Source organism: Trachypithecus francoisi, unplaced genomic scaffold (assembly GCF_009764315.1).
Source record: "Trachypithecus francoisi isolate TF-2019V2 unplaced genomic scaffold, Tfra_2.0 Lachesis_group17, whole genome shotgun sequence".
Lineage (NCBI taxonomy): Eukaryota > Metazoa > Chordata > Mammalia > Primates > Cercopithecidae > Trachypithecus > Trachypithecus francoisi.
Window position 1 is genome coordinate 41,229,787 of NW_022681462.1, and position 16,050 is coordinate 41,245,836.

Sequence of the window (16,050 nt, forward strand, 5' to 3'; positions counted from 1 at the left end):
CCCAGCAACCCTGGAGTGGGGATGTCTAAAGATGGATGTCATCCACCAGGCAGCAGTTGGTGCTGCCAATGTGTCATGTATTGCAGCTTCTTTTATTGTTATTTGTTTATTTTTTGAGACGGCATCTCGCTCTGTCACCCAGGCTGGAGTGCAGTGGCACGATCTCAGCTCACTGCAACCTCCACCTCCCGGGTTCAAGCGATTCTTCTGCCTCAGCCTCCTGAATAGCTGAGACCACAGGCGTGCGCACCATGCCCGGCTAGTTTTTGTATTTTTAGTAGAGACGGGGTTCCACCATATTGGCCAGGCTGGTCTGGTAGTCCTGACCCTGTGATCCGCCCATGTCAGCCTCCCAAAGTGCTGACATTACAGGCCTGCAGCCTCTTTTACTACAACAGATATGGGAAAGAGTCACAAGTGTGGCATATGGTGGTGGCTTCTGCATTAGAAACATAGGCCAAGTGTGGTGGCTCATCCCTGTAACTCCTAGCACTTTGGGAAACCGAGGTGGACAGACTGCTTGAGCCCAGGAGTTTGAGACCAGCCTGGGCAACATGGCGAAATTCTGTCTCTACAAAAAGTACAGAAGTTACCTGGGTGTGGTGATGTCATAGATAGTGGATTTATCCTTCCAACACCAACAACTAAAAAATCTGGACAAAATAGGAGACAACAGAGTTCAGACACTGGAAACAAGCATTGTAGCACAGTGGTCCCCAAGAGAAAGGAGACAAATGAAGTGACACTAGTGGCCCGGCTTAACTCTGGAGAGTTAGTTTCCAGGCTACACAGCCCAGGGGTATCCCTGAGTTGGGACAAAGTTGAGAATTTGGAGAGGCCAAGGCAGCTAGAGTTTGTAAGACAGGGTACCAGAGAGTAGCATGACACAGGCCTGCAAAGGGTTTCCTGCACGTGTAGTGCACAGCATGTCTGTGAATACACTCCTGGAGGCCAAGGGAACCACCAGGAAGGTGCAGGCAGAGCAATCCCTAGAGCTTGCAGTTGTCCATGTTCCACCCCCAGCCACAGAGGAGACCATCACTGTGCACTGGATAAACTACTCAAAGATACTGCCTCTCTAGTGAGGCAAAATTAGCCCTAATGGCTGCTCTGGTCTCACCTAAGTAAGCTTAGAAACACTGAAGCAAGCCCTCAGTTCGAAGGAAAATGGAAATATGGCATGTGAAATCAAGATCTCCAGATATAGTAAATATAACCCTTATGACAAAAATAGCACAAAGGCCAAGAGACAGGAAAGTGTGTGCTGTTGCTAAGTTGTTCTACTACCTGGGAAATGATAGAATATTACATAAAAGTGCGACAAGTCTAAAGATTTACACTAGAAATTTTAAAAGAAACAACAAAAAATGAAAATGGGGGTAGGGTTAATAAGCCAACAATGGAGATAAAAATGAAATAATAAAAAATAAATTAGCCCTGCACAAGTATGTATGGCCATCTGATTTAAACCCTGTCACTCCGGCTGAAGAGCAGTGGTGCAATCACGGCTCACTGCAGCTTTGACTCCCAGGCTCAGATGATCCTCCCACCTCAGCCTCCTAGGGAGCTGGGACTACAGGCGCACACCACCATGCCTGGCTAATTTTTTTTAGTAGAGACGGGGTCTGGCTGTGTTGCCCAGGCTGGTCTCAAACTCCTAGGCTCAAGCAATCATTCCACTTCAGCCTCTCAAAGTGCAGGGATTACAGGTGTGAGCCACTGCACCTGGCCTATGGCCATCTGATTTTTGACAGAAGTGCAAAAGTAATTCAATAAAAGATTGCTTTCAAGTCGCAGTGCTGGAGCAATTGGATATCTACTAGCAAAAAAAAAAAAAAAAAGAATCTTGATCTAAACCTTACACCTCGTACAAAATGTACAAAAGTGGAAAATGGATCATAGATTTAAATATAAAGCATAAGACTATAAAACCTTTAGAAAATAACATACAAGAAAATCTTTGGGCTAGGTGAAGAGTTCTTAGACGTAACAGCAAAAACGCAAAAACCCATAAATTGGGCTTCATCAAAATTTAAATTTGTTTCTCTGCAAAATACCTGTGAAGAGGATGAAAAGACAAACTATGGACTGGGAGAAATTATTTGGAAAGCACTTGTGTGACAAAGGCTTTATATCTGGAATATATAATGAAGTCTTGAAAGTCAAAAGTAAGTAGACAAACAATCCGATTAAAAAATGAGCAGCAGACATTTCACTGAAGATATACAGATGGCAAGCAAACACATGAAGAGATGTTCAACATCTTTAGCCATTAGAGAAATACAAATTAAAGCCACAATGAGATATCACTACCCATCTATCAGAATGGCTAAAATAAGAAATAGTGGGCTGGTCCAAATGCAATGGTGTTTGCAGCAAATTGACCACAACCACTTACAGATTTATTTGTTCTTTTTCCACTCCCACTGCTTCACTTGACTAGCCTTAAAAAAAAAAAAAAAAAAAAAAAGTGACATCACCAAATGCTGGTTGGTCAGAATGCCAAGAAATGAATCACTCATGCATTGCTGGTAGGAATGTAAAATGGCACAGCCACTCTGAAAAGTTTGGCAGTTTCTTAAATGAAATATGCAACTACCGTATGACCTAGCAATCCCAACCTTGAACATTTGTCCCATGGAAATGAACTTATGTTTACACAATAACCTGTATAGTAGTCCTCCTTATCTGCAGTTTTGCTTTCCTTTTTTTTTTTTTTTTGAGACTCTAGTCTTGCTCTGTTGCCCAGGTTAGTGTGCAGTGACGTGATCTTGGCTCACTGCAACCTCTGCCTCCTGGGTTCCAGTGATTCTCCTGTCTCAACCTCCTGAGTAGCTGGGATTACAGGCGTGTGCCACCACACCCAGCTAATTTTTGTATTTTTAATACAGACGGGGTTTCCCCATGATGGCCAGGCTGGTCTCAAACTCCTGACCTCAAGTGCTCAGTACACCTTGGCCTGCCAAAGTCCTGGATTACAGGCATGCACCGCCGCGCCCAGCCAGTTTTGCTTTATGTAGTTTCAGTTACCCACAGCCTGAAAATATGTGAGTACAGTATATTTTGAGGCCACATTCATTTAATTACAGTATAATTATTCTATTTATTGTTGTCAATCTCTTACAGTGCCTAATTCATCAAAAGTATGTGTGTATAGGAAAAAATATAGTATATATAGTACATATAGCACATATGGATAGTGTATATACCATGGTTTCAGACACTCACTGGGAGTCTTGGGATATATTCTTCAAGGATAAAGGGAGACTATTATACATGATTGTTCAGATCAGCTTTATTGTTAATGTCCCAAACTGGAAACAACCAAAATGTTTAAGGTGAATGGTTAAACTGTGCACATATGTACTATGTATATATGCTATGTACATAGTATATCCATACTATGGAGTACTATATAGCAATAAATAGGAATTAACTATTGATACATGCAACTACCTGAATGTATCTCAAGGGAATTGAATGAACAGGCCATTCTCAAAAGATTATACTTCATGATCCCATTTACGTAAGATTCTTGAAATAAGAAAACTATAAAGAACAGATTAGTGGCTTCCAGGGGTTAGAAATGGGGGACAGAGATAAAAGGATAGTATGGCAGAGCTCTGTGATGACAGAACAGCTCTGTATCTTGCTTATGTTGGTGTTTTCGTCAGTCTACACAGGTGATAAAATGAAATAGAACTGTTTACCACACACAACACAAATGAGTGCAAGTAAAATGGGTGAAATTTGAATAAGCTCTGTGGACTGTCCCAATGTCAATTTCTTAGTGGTGAATCTATAATCAAAAAGCTAAAAAATGCTTTTTTTGGGAAATGTTTTTAGTGCTGCTATAAATAGAAATGGAGAGATGGACAATAGACCTCAGTTGTGGGATCGTTCAGTAGACAACCTGGAATAGTGTGCGAAAGTGTATGGCTGCGATTCTATTAACAGCAGGGAGAAATGTCAGTCAATGGAATCCAGTTTTTCCTTATTCTTCTCAACCAGTTTCCTGAAGCAAAGCCTATCTTTTCTATTAAATAGTGGTTTTTTTTGCTTTTTTTTTTTTTTTTTTTAGATGGGGTCTTACTCTGTTGCCCAGGCTGGAGTGTAGTGGCACAATTTTGGTTCACTGCAGCCTGGACTTTCCGGGCTCAGGAGATTCTCCCACCTCAGCCTCCTGTGTAGCTGGAACTACAGGCATGTACCACTACACCAGGCTAATTTTTTTTGTAGAGATGGGGTTTCCCCATGTTACCCAGGCTGGACTTGAATTCCTAGGCTCAGCCAGGAATTCAACCTGCTGAGCCAGTGTTGGGATTATGGGTGTGAGCCACTGCACCCAGTCTTTTTTATTTATAGAGACTGGGTCCTGCTCTGTCACCCAGGCTGGAATGCAGTGGCACAATCTCGGCTCACTGCAGCCTCGACCTTTTGGGTTCAAGCAATCCTCCCATCTCCCACCTCAGCCTCCCGAGTAGCTGCGACTACAGGGGTGTGCCACCATGCTTAGCTAATTTTTTTGTCATTAGTCTCAGCCCAGGCTGGTCTAGAACTCCTAGGCACAAATCATTGCTCCTGCCTAGGCCTCCTAAAATGTTGGGATTACTGGCGTGAGCCACCATGCCCGTCCTGCTAAGCCTATCTTGAATGATAGATTTTTCTGAGTCTTTTCCTATCTGCCTTATTTTATAATCAGTGACAGACCATCTAAACCAAACTCAGGAAAGAATTACCTTAGGAAAGCTTTCTTCATCAAAAAACATCCTATAATTGCACAAGTATATACAAGATGATCTATTATCAACGGTTTATAATGGCCAAAGATAAGTAGGTAGAGTATTTGCAGAAAAAAAGTTATAATGGCCAAAGAATGGAACAACTCAAATACACAGGGGATGGTATAGCCGTACAATAAAACACTGTACACAGGAAAGAAAACATAAGCGGCACTCTACACACTGCTATGAAAGCAGGTCAATATAAATGCAGAAAAAAAGCCAAGTATAGAAGTGTAGACTAAATATAAAATACTCACTGGAGGCCAGGCGCAGTGGCTCACACCTGTAATCCCAGCATTTTGGGAGGCCGAGGTGGGTGGATCACTTGAGGTCAGGGTCTTTAAGACAGGGTCTTCCTATATTACCCAGGCTGGCCTTGAACTCCTGCACTTAAATGATCCTCCCACCTCAGCCGCTCAAATAGCAGGGACTACAGATGCACAGCACCATGCCTGGCTTCCAAAATGGATGAATCTTATTTCACTATCCTAAGTGAAATAAGCCAGTCACAGGACAAATATTGCATGATACCACTATATGAGATATCTATCATAGTCAAACTCGTAGAAACAGGGTAGAAGAGTGGTTGCTAGGGGCCAGGGAAATGGAGAGTTGTTCAACAGGTATAAAGCTTCAGTTATGCAAGACAAGTAAGGTCTAAAGATCTGTTGTACAACATGGTGCCTATAATTAACAATACTATATCGTACACTAAAAGATTTGTTAAGAGGGTAGGTCTTGAGTTACGTGTTCTTACCACAGAAAACAAAACAAAAACTCAACAGCAACCAAAAAGCAAAAAACAAAGGGGCAGGAGGAAACTTGTGGAGATGACAGATATGTTTATTACCCTGATTGTGGTGATGGTATCAAAGGTGTGTACATATAGTCTAACCCATCAAATTGTATTCATTATATATGTAACAACTGTACTTCTATAAAGCTGGTAAAAAACACTGTAACTGTTTGTTTTTACTTCAATGTGGCTATAAGAAAATATAAAATTACATTATATTACAGCTTGCATTCTATTTGTATAGTACTGTCCTGCTCAAGATGTATTAACAGGGGTGTGACAGTCACTGCCTGCTGAAAGCAGGGTGTAGGGAACCTGGGGTTGGAAAGGAGACTTATCACTGTATGTTCTTCCATTTATCAATATTTCATATTTTGAGAAGACATGAGATTTTTGAACAAATATACAGAAAATCATTGTCAACAGTTAATCTACCAGCGAGATTCAAACCTTGCATTCTTGGTTTTCAGATTTTGGTTGAGAGTTCTAACACCCTTGAAAAATCTCAAGAGTAATCTGGTAATAATATCTTTATTGAACTAAAATTACATTTTGCTTTAATCTGATAGGCCTCCTAATCCAAAAGGTCAACAATCAAGTTAAACAACATCCAGTTTCACTTTGATGTTCATAGCTGCCAATTCAGCTACAAAATACCGAAAAACGTAAGGCACAGAAACAGTATCAATAGTGTCACTGCGATTACACAGAGTACAGTTGTATTTTCTGTTGCGCATGGCAGACCAAGAAGGGGGTGGCTTCTCCAACAGTGGAGAGAGTAAACTGCCACACTTCACACACACATGGGCTACTGACCGATCCGAACAGTTGAAGAGGCGGTCATGAAGGAGAAAAGATGTACCGTGAGCTAAAAGCGCATCCCGTTCCATCTCCCCAAAACGGATTCCACCCTGGACATTTCTTCCCCCAATAGGCTGGTTGGTGACTCTGTCTCGGGCTCCAGTTGTCCTTACTTGAAATTTGTCTGAGACCATATGACGTAAGCGCTGATAATAAACCACACCTATGAAGATGTCTGCTTCCAGTTCTAGCCCACTGATGCCACTATATAACCTCTCGGTGCCATAGAAATTGTAGCCAGCAGCCTTTAACATCTCACCAAAGTATTCTAAGGCCGAGTTCTCCTCTGAGAAGATGAAGGGCGTAGCATCATGGCAGAGACCATGCAAAGCTGCAGACTTCCCGGCCATACTCTCAATTAACATCCCGATGGTCATGCGGGATGGAAAACCATGGGGATTGAACAGAATGTCTGGGACCATCCCACTCTCAGTAAAAGGCATGTCCTCAGCCGGCCACAATCTGCTCAAAATGCCCTTCTGCCCATGACGACTGGCAAATTTATCTCCGATAGTTGGGTTCCGAGGCACTCTCATAGTGATGCAAACACACTTGAATTTTCCACTCCCAGTGTCATTACTGCACACTTTGATGTTATCCACAACACAATTTTCTTTACTCCTAGGAAAAAGTAAACCGTGTAAGGTCAGGCTATTTGTTTAAACTTATAGAGGTAAGTTTCATTGATATAATTAGTGCTTCATATAGGATATTTGTAAAACACATTTTTATTTTTTTTTGATGAGACAGGGTCTCACTCTGTTGCCCAGGCTGGAGAGGGATGGTGCGATTACAGCTCACTGCAGCCTTGACTTTCCAGGTTCAAGCAATCCTCCCACCTTAGCCTCCTCAGTAGATGGGACTACAGGTACATGTCACTAGGCTTGGCTAATTTTTAAATTTTTTGTAGAGATAGGGTCCCACTACCTTGCACAGACTGATCTTGAACTCCTGGGCTTAAGAGAACCTCCCATTTTGGTCTCCCAAATTGTCGGGATTGCAGGTGTGAACTACTGTGCCTGGCCTGCAAAACTCATTCTTACCTTTATTCTCCAATACAAACAGAGATGGTATGATTAGAACTATTGGTGATATTCACTACAGAATTATGTTCATCTGAAAGAAAACTAGCAACAAAGGCAACTGAAAAATTATTAGGAAGGCCTATTGAAATAAATTATATTGTAAAATAAGCTAAAATAAGACATTTCTAATAAGAGGTATGAGCTCAACATTTTGGCTAGGAAACATTGCTAACATTTATATATGATAAAGATGACAAAGTTTGGATAATACAGTTTTTTTAAAAAAAAGCACAAATAGGCCAGGCACGGTGGCTCACACCTGTAATCCTAGCACTTTGGGAGGCTGAAGCAGGTGGATCACTTGAGCCCAGGAGTTCAAGACCCTCCTGGGCAACATGGTGAAACCATCTCTACTAAAAATACAAAAAATTAGCTGGGCATGGTGGTGCGTGCCTGTAGTCCCAGCTACTTAAAGGTTGAGGCGAAAGGATTGCTTGAGCCGGGAGGTGGAGGTTGTAGGGAGTGAGATCACTCCGCTGCACTCCAGCCTGGCTAACACACTGAGACCCCATCTCAAAAAACAAACAAAAACCAGCTTGGATACCCAAACTTACTTATAGTACATCACAAAACTTTCCCCAGTGTTGAGGTTTAGGTAGCTGTAATACGGATCTCCATACTGCAGTTTTGCTCCTATAAACGGCAATCCGTCATCATCTAATTTCTGCAAAACCCGTGGGTCACCAGGTTTGATTCCAAACACTAGGCTACTATCTCCTTGTTTAATTTTTTCAGAGAGATCTATGAACTCAGACTTGTAGACACTTCCATGGGCAAAGCCTCGTTCCCAAGAGGCCTTATTCACAATCTGTGAAGTAAAAGAATCGTTAATTTAAAAGACTGAGGCCAAGTGAGGATTTTCAAAATAAAACTAAGTGGGACTATAATACTTGGTTTAGGATAACTGGCATCACATTTTAATTCTCCTCACATTTTCCAAATCACTGATACTAACTACAAAAACCCAGACATGGCCAGGCACAGTGGCTCATGCCTGTAATTCCAGCACTTTGGGAGGCTGAGGCAGGCGGATCACTTGAGGTCAGGAGTTAGAGACCAGCCTGGCCAACATGGTGAAACTCCATCTCTACTAAAAATAAAAAATCAGGCCTGGCGCGGTGGCTCAAGCCTGTAATCCCAGCACTTTGGGGGGCCGAGACGGGCGGATCACGAGGTCAGGAGATCGAGACCATCCTGGCTAACACGGTGAAACCCCGTCTCTACTAAAAAATACAAAAAACTAGCCGGGTGACGTGGCGGGCACCTGTAGCCCCAGCTACTCGGGAGGCTGAGGCAGGAGAATGGCGGGAACCCGGGAGGCGGAGCTTGCAGTGAGCCGAGATCCGGCCACAGCACTCCAGCCTGGGCGACAGAGCGAGACTCCGTCTCAAAAAAAAAAAAAAAAAAAAAAAAAAAAAATCAGCCAGGCATGGTGGCGGGTGCCTATAGTCCCAGCTACTCCAGAGGCTGAGGCAGGAGAATTGCTTGAACCCAGAAGGCAGAGGTTGCAGTGAGCCAAGATCGTGCCACTGCACTCCAGCCTGGACAATAGATCAACACTCTGGCTCAAAAAAAAAAAAAACCAAAAAAAAAAAAAAAACGAAAAACACCAAGAAAAACAAAAACCCAGACACACAGAAATAGCTTAAAATCTAATCATACTTAAATATAAAAGGTAGATATATCCAAAACCAAACTCCTCAAAATTTACTCATAATATGCACTCAAATATGCAAGATATATGTGTATCTGAATATTTAGTGGATATTCCTCAAGGCTTGCCCACTTTCAACTTAGACCAAGAACTAATCATTTAATAGAACATCATGTGCCAAATGCTAGGTACTTGGGTACACAAAAATATTCCTTCAGTAATTTCACAGTAAACAAAAAAGTTAAAAGATAAAAAGATTGGAACAACACTTCCTGGTAAAACTTACCATGGCATCTTCCATATCATAGCCAGTGTAAGAAATCACGGCAACGATGGCATTGGTCCCAATTGGATAGTTATCCATGTCATAATAATCATACATGGAGGGTCTCACCAAGGGACTCTGAGGAGTCTGAAGACGATACAGTTTGTTATCTGATCGGTCTTGATAAGTGAGAAGTGGAAAGCCCATAGTTTGCTTACCTACACGGAGAAAAACATCTTAGCATTTTCTGCTTTTTTCATCTTGATTATAGGTGTGATACACAACACTGGAAACAACTAAATATTCATCAGAGGGGAATGAATAAATAAATAATCATAGTAGTTATGCTTACTGTAGACTAATACATAAGCTGTGAAAATGAAGTAAACCTAAATGTACCAATGTGACCAGACCAGGAAAACCGTGCTGAGTGGGAGAAAGTGCAGACTGACATTTAATATAAGATTTATGTGCATTTGCAACACGCCCCAAACAATTCTATACCTAGTTTATGGATACATGTATGATGTAATAAAAGCTTTAAAAGGGGACAGAAAGGAAGCACACAAATTACAGGATATCATTACTGGGGGGAGAAAAGGGGACAGTAATTATTATGTAATTAGATTACTTTCTTACAGCGGAAGATGTATTTAACTCTAGGTAGTGAGTATGGGGTGAGATTCCTCTGTGTACTACCTCACAGTATAATCATTTCAGAACAAAATGATTTTAAAATATAAATACATACAAGTGAAATTTTTTAAAAAAAATTATAAACTTAGAGCTTCCAGTAATAAAGGGCTACTCTTACAAGACCACCCTCAACACATACGTATAAGATGCAGAAAAAAGGCCCCAACGACACATATAGCACTGGAGAGTAACCAAAAGCTGTCAGAAGCTGAGGAAGAATTTTTACTTGGATGAAAGGAACCACACTGGGTGAATTTCCAGGTTTTTAAGTATTTATGTATTTATTTTTGCCTTATGGCCTAGTGTGGCAGCCACAACTTAGAAACCCACAGTCTTACTGGCTTGAAGAACCAAGAAATAGAGTTCTGAGCATGACAACAATTGGGAAAGGGGAACGTTTCAGAAATGAGAGAACAAAGGGAGACCCTTAAATTCAGCATGTAAAATTAGGTCCAAATCTTTGGTGGACTCCTGAACTATGCATGCATGGGACAGATCAAAGCAGCCCACCTAAGGCTGAAGAATGTACTTCAACTGCCATGTTCACTAAGTCAAGTACCAGTGAAAACTAAAAACCAATCCTCTTCCCCTGGAGAATGTTAGGTGACATGCACTGAGCCAGGTGATGGACTATGTATTAAGAAGAAAGACATAAAATGAAAAACATTAAAATGTAATTGAAGGCCAAACACCACACTAAAAACAAACAAAACCAATCCTCTTCAGAGGACCCTAACAGGATCCAGGGTTTAAAACATATTCCTCACAACGTTCATAATACAATCCAGTATTACTGGGCATACAAATAAATGGTGAAACTTGACTTATACTCAAGGAGACTGATCCTGAGATGACCCAGACATTGGAATCTGCAGATAATGACTTTACAACACCCATCATATAAAACTATGCTAAAAATATAAAGGAAAACATGCCCACAATGAATGAAGATAAGAAATCTTAGAGAAGAGAGAAACTGTAAAAAAAGAAACAAGTCAGGCCAGGCACAGTGGCTCACACTTGTAATCCCAGCACTTTGGGAGGCTGAGGCGGGCAGATCACTTGAGGTCAGCAGTTTGAGACCAGCCTGAACAACATGATAAAACCCTGTCTCTACTAAAAATACAAAAAATTAGCTGGGCATGGTGGCACATGCCTGTAATCTCAGCTACTCAGAAGGTGGAGGCAGGAGAATCGCTTGAACCGGGGAGGCAGAGGTTGCAGTGAGCCAAGATCGTGCCACTGCACTCCAGGTGAGTGACACAGCAATACCCTGTCTCAAAAAACAAACAAACAAAAAAAAGTGGAAGTGCTGGACTTGAAAATGTAGTCATACACTGCATAACAATGTTTTAATCAATGTAGGATGGCATATATACTATGGTGATCCCACATTTTTACTGTATCTTTTCTGTCTTTAGCTACACAAATCCTTGCCATTGTCTTACAACTGTCGACAGCACACAGTACAGTTATATGCCACCCAGGTTTGTAGCCTAGGAACAACAGGCTATACCATATATTAGGTGTGTAGTAGTCTCTGCCATCTAGGTTTATGTAAGTTCGCTGTATGATGTTCACACTATGACAAAATCACATACGACTCCCTTCTCCGAATGTATCCCTGTCGTTAAGGGCATATGACTGTAGGCGAAAATTCAGTAGAAGACAGAATGAAAAGTGACTGTGATAATAGGTCAATAAAAATAATTCAATCTGGGCCAGGCACAGCAGCTCACACCTGTAACCCCAGTATTTTTGGGAGGCTGAGGCAGGCAGATCACTTGAGGTCAGGAGTTCAAAACCAGCCAGGTCAACATGGTGAAACCCCATCTCTACTAAAACACAAAAATTAGCTGGGCATGGTGATGTGTGCCTGTAATCCCAGCTACTTGGGAGGCTGAGGCAGGAGAATTTATTGAACATGGGAGGCGGAGGTTGCAATGAGCCAAGATCGCACCACTGCACTCCAGCCTAAGTAACAAAGTGAGACTCCATCTCGGGGAAAAAAAAAAAAAATGAAAAGATCCAATCTGAAGAAAATAAAGAAAAAAAGAGAACAGAAACTCAATGTCTTATGGAACAATATCAAAATGTTTAAATATATGAATAACTGATATCTCAGAAGGGGAGGAAAGAGAGAAAAGGGTAGGAGCAATGTTTTTAAAAATAATGACAAGAGTTTATCAATTTAATTAAAGTAAAAAAAAAAAAACAAAAAACAAATTTGGGGCCAGGCGCGGTGGCTCACGCCTGTAATCCAGCACTTTGGGAGGCGAAAGTGGGCAGATCACCTGAGGTCAGGAGTTCAAGACCAGCCTGGCCAACATGGTGAAATCCCGTCTCTACTAAAAATACAAAAATTAGCTGGGTATGGTGGTGAGTGCCTGTAGTCCCAGCTACTTGGGAGGCTGAGGCAGAAGAACCACAAACCCAGGAGGCAGACGTTGCAGGGAGCCGAGATCACACCACTGCACTCCAGCCTAGGCGATGGAGCAACACTCTGTCTCAAAAAAAAAAAAAAAAAAGAAACACACTATATTCAGAAGACTGCTGCTTTCTAACTAGAAATGACAGAGACTAAGAAAAGCCAGTGTAACAACTTTTAAGTGCTGGAAGAAAAATAACTGTCAACTCAGAATTGTATACCCAGTGAAAGATTCCTTCAAGTAAAGCAAAATAAAGACATTTTCAGATAAATGAAAACCAAGAGAATTTGTGGCCAGCAACCTGCCATATAAAAAAATGCTAAAGGAAGATTATCAGGCTGAAGGAAAACTGTAAACAATAAAAACCTGAATCTTACAGCAGGAATGAAGAGAACTGGAAGTGATAAATATGCAGGTGACTATGATTGCTTGTATTCTTCAAAAAATCAAGTAATAAGACCCCAGGCACACCCAAATCTATGGACATTCTATACCTTTTTCTTCAAAAATGTCAAAGACAAAGAATGGTTAAAGATCTGTCATAAACTACAGGAGACTAAATGGACATGCCAATTACATACAATGAGTGATCCTGGACTGGTTGCTTGTGGCACAGAAAAAAAAAAAAACTTGCCATAAGCCATATTTTTGGAACAAATGGTCCGCATATAAATAAGGACTACAAAAGACTATGCTAGTATCAAGTTTACTTTCCTGATTGTGACTATAACATCATCCCTCTTCCTTACCCATCTGGCACTGGTACATGTTCCGTGGACTCTGGTTGTGATCAGAGAAAGGGATGAAGTTGGCAATCACACTCAGCAGGCTGTGTGGAAAGAGTTCCTGGTGTGTGGTAACTCCAGCAAAAACCTCATCCTCAAAGATAGCGACATTCATGAAGATCTGGAAGAGCAGATGTCCAAGGCACAAAATAACTGCAACTGCTTTCACATTAACTCTTAACCATTTCTCAGAGTTCAGCACTCTAAGACTCAAGAGAAAACCGTCCCCACCCAGCATCATGAGTGCTGAAGGGATCAACTGGGAAGCACAGGGAAGCGACCAGTTAGAAATACCACTTGCTTTAAATCTACCACTCTAAATCTACCCCAGACCAATTGTGAAGGGGAATAGGAAGAAAAAATTTTAAGTAGCACAAAGCCTATAACTTTGCAACTGCAAATATGTAGGCAAAGACTGAGTGTGAATCTAATGGAATGTTTTCACTTCACCAGCTGAGGCAGTCAGGTACAAAGGAGCTCTGGGAGCTAGACAGGATGGGAGGCAGGTCATGTGACCACCAACCCTCTCAGGTTCTTGTGGAGTGAGATCAGACATGGGAACTGCTTTGTGCTGGTCACAGAGGAGGTGGAAAGTCTGACTTTCTTTCAAATGTCCAACTGTTATTGTAACACTAACAACCCTTTTAAAAAGGAAGAGTTAATTCTCTGAAAGTTGTATACTATACAAACAAGCACATACACTCATCCATCACACATAGGTATTTACCTGTTCCATAGTTCCAATTAGCTCTTCTTTGCCCAATTGCAAGTTCTGCACAGGCCGTACCAGTCTACAAGGAGTAGTAAAAAGGAACAATCCTGGGTACAGACTTGGTTTTCCTGTCATGGGTATAAGAACCACTTCCATCCAGGGAGGAATTCTTTTCTCTCTCAACACCTGTTTTCAACAAAAATAGAGTTTAACAAACGTGTCCCACAGCCATGGCTGTCGCTGCCAGTCTTATGCCCCATGGAATACCACTCATCCACACTCAGCCATGGTAAAAGCCCTACTTCCTTGGGTGCTTACCCCAGCTAGCAGACAAATCACTAACTACTGAGACTAAGGATAAAGTACACCATGAATGCATGTGTAGATACACTAAAGGAAATTCTGTCCTCTGTGATCTAAAATACAGTAGATTACTGGTTTTATTTGTAAACTTAATAAACCAAAAACTCTTGGGTGGGCCAGGCATGGTGGCTTATACCTGTAATCCCAGCACTTTAGGAGGCCGAAGTGAGTGGATCACTTGAGCCCAGAAGTTCAAGACCAGCCTGGGCAACATGGTGAAATCCCGTCTCTACAAAAAATAAAAAAATTAGCTGAGCGTGGTGGTGCGTCCCTGTAGTCCCAGCTACTTGGGAGGCAGAGGTGGGAGAATCACTTGAGCCCAGGAAGTTGAGGCTGCAGTGAGTCAGGATCATGCCACTGCACTCTAGCCTGGGTGACAGAGTGAGACCCTGTCTCAAAAACAAAACAAAAAAAATGCCAACAAACTCCTGTGTGAAAGGAGAAATAAAAATCTAAATTACAGAAACCTGGAAAAGAAAAAAAAAACAAAAAACCCAGGTGTCAGTACTCATAGGGATTCACAGCTACATGAGAGGATGTCTGGCGGAGGGGGACACTGGGAGATGTTGGTCAAAGAGTATAAAGCTTCAGTTATGCAACAGAATTAAGTTTCTGCAGATCTCAAGTACAGCATGTGACTATAGTTAAGAATACTATATTGCATGCCTGAAATTCACTAAGAGAGCAGATCTTAAGTGTCCTCATCCTCCAACCCTCCACAATGCTAACCAAAAAAAAGAATGAAAATAAATTATTTAATCAAAAGCTAAAAAAGAATAAAGTCAACCAAAAGAAAGCACAAATTATAAAAAAGATAAAATCTGAGACGAATGAGGTAGGCAGATCATCTGAGGTCAGGAGTTCAAGACCAGCCAGGGCAACGTGGAGAAACCCCGTCTCTACTAAAAATACAAAAATTACCCGGGTGTGGTGTGTGCACCTGTAATCCCAGCTACTTGGGAGGCTGAAGCAGGAGAATTGCTTGAACCCGGGAGGTGGAGGCTGCAGTGAGCCAAGATCACGCCACTGCAGCCTAGCCTGAGCGACAGAGTGAGACTCTGCCTCAAAAAAAAAAAAAAGAATGATTGTTTAATGGGTACAGAGTTTTGATGATGAGAAAGTTCTGAAGATGGTGATGACTGCACAACATGAATGTACTTAATACCACTGAACTGTACACTAGATCAAATCTCATACACTCTCTGAGCATCAAAATAAGTAGTAACAGAATATTCACAAAATTAAACAAGCATCTATAAATCTTTGCTAACATAAATAAATGAACAACTAATAGAAAAGAAAGCCCTCCTTACAGAATAGCAACTAATAAACATAGAAAAAATGCTGGTGGGGGAAAACACCATGTGGTAACCATCACAGTAATATTAACTCAGCAAAGAACCACCAATGGAATAGTAATTCAGCAAATAATTCATCAACTAGTGGGTGAAAATACGAAGAAAGGGGGCTCCACATAGCTTTCAACTATCTCTCCACAAGTTACTTATAACAGAGAAAAACAGAAACTGTACAGTGAATTAACCTAAAGAACACAACTTTGAAGGGATCAGTTAACATGAGTCATAACAGGACAAACCAACATCATGTGTTTCCTGAAAT

General features: G+C 41.4%; 1 protein-coding gene across 3 annotated transcripts in view; it reads right to left on the bottom strand.

The window, feature by feature from the left end:
- Positions 1 to 4,756: 4,756 nt before the first annotated feature.
- Positions 4,757 to 16,050, bottom strand: part of POLR1B (RNA polymerase I subunit B) — a 37,009-nt gene continuing 25,715 nt past the window's right edge. For 2 of the 3 annotated variants that reach the window (XM_033175446.1, XM_033175443.1), the window contains 5 exons: positions 14,083 to 14,253; positions 13,320 to 13,476; positions 9,467 to 9,663; positions 8,081 to 8,334; positions 4,757 to 7,077 (listed from right to left, as the gene is read on the bottom strand). In XM_033175446.1, the coding sequence (XP_033031337.1) occupies positions 6,180 to 7,077; positions 8,081 to 8,334; positions 9,467 to 9,663; positions 13,320 to 13,476; positions 14,083 to 14,253 (1,677 nt within the window). In that variant the 3' untranslated portion in view covers positions 4,757 to 6,179. The remainder of the gene's footprint in view (positions 7,078 to 8,080; positions 8,335 to 9,466; positions 9,664 to 13,319; positions 13,477 to 14,082; positions 14,254 to 16,050) is intronic. The other variant, XM_033175444.1, reaches the window with a different exon arrangement.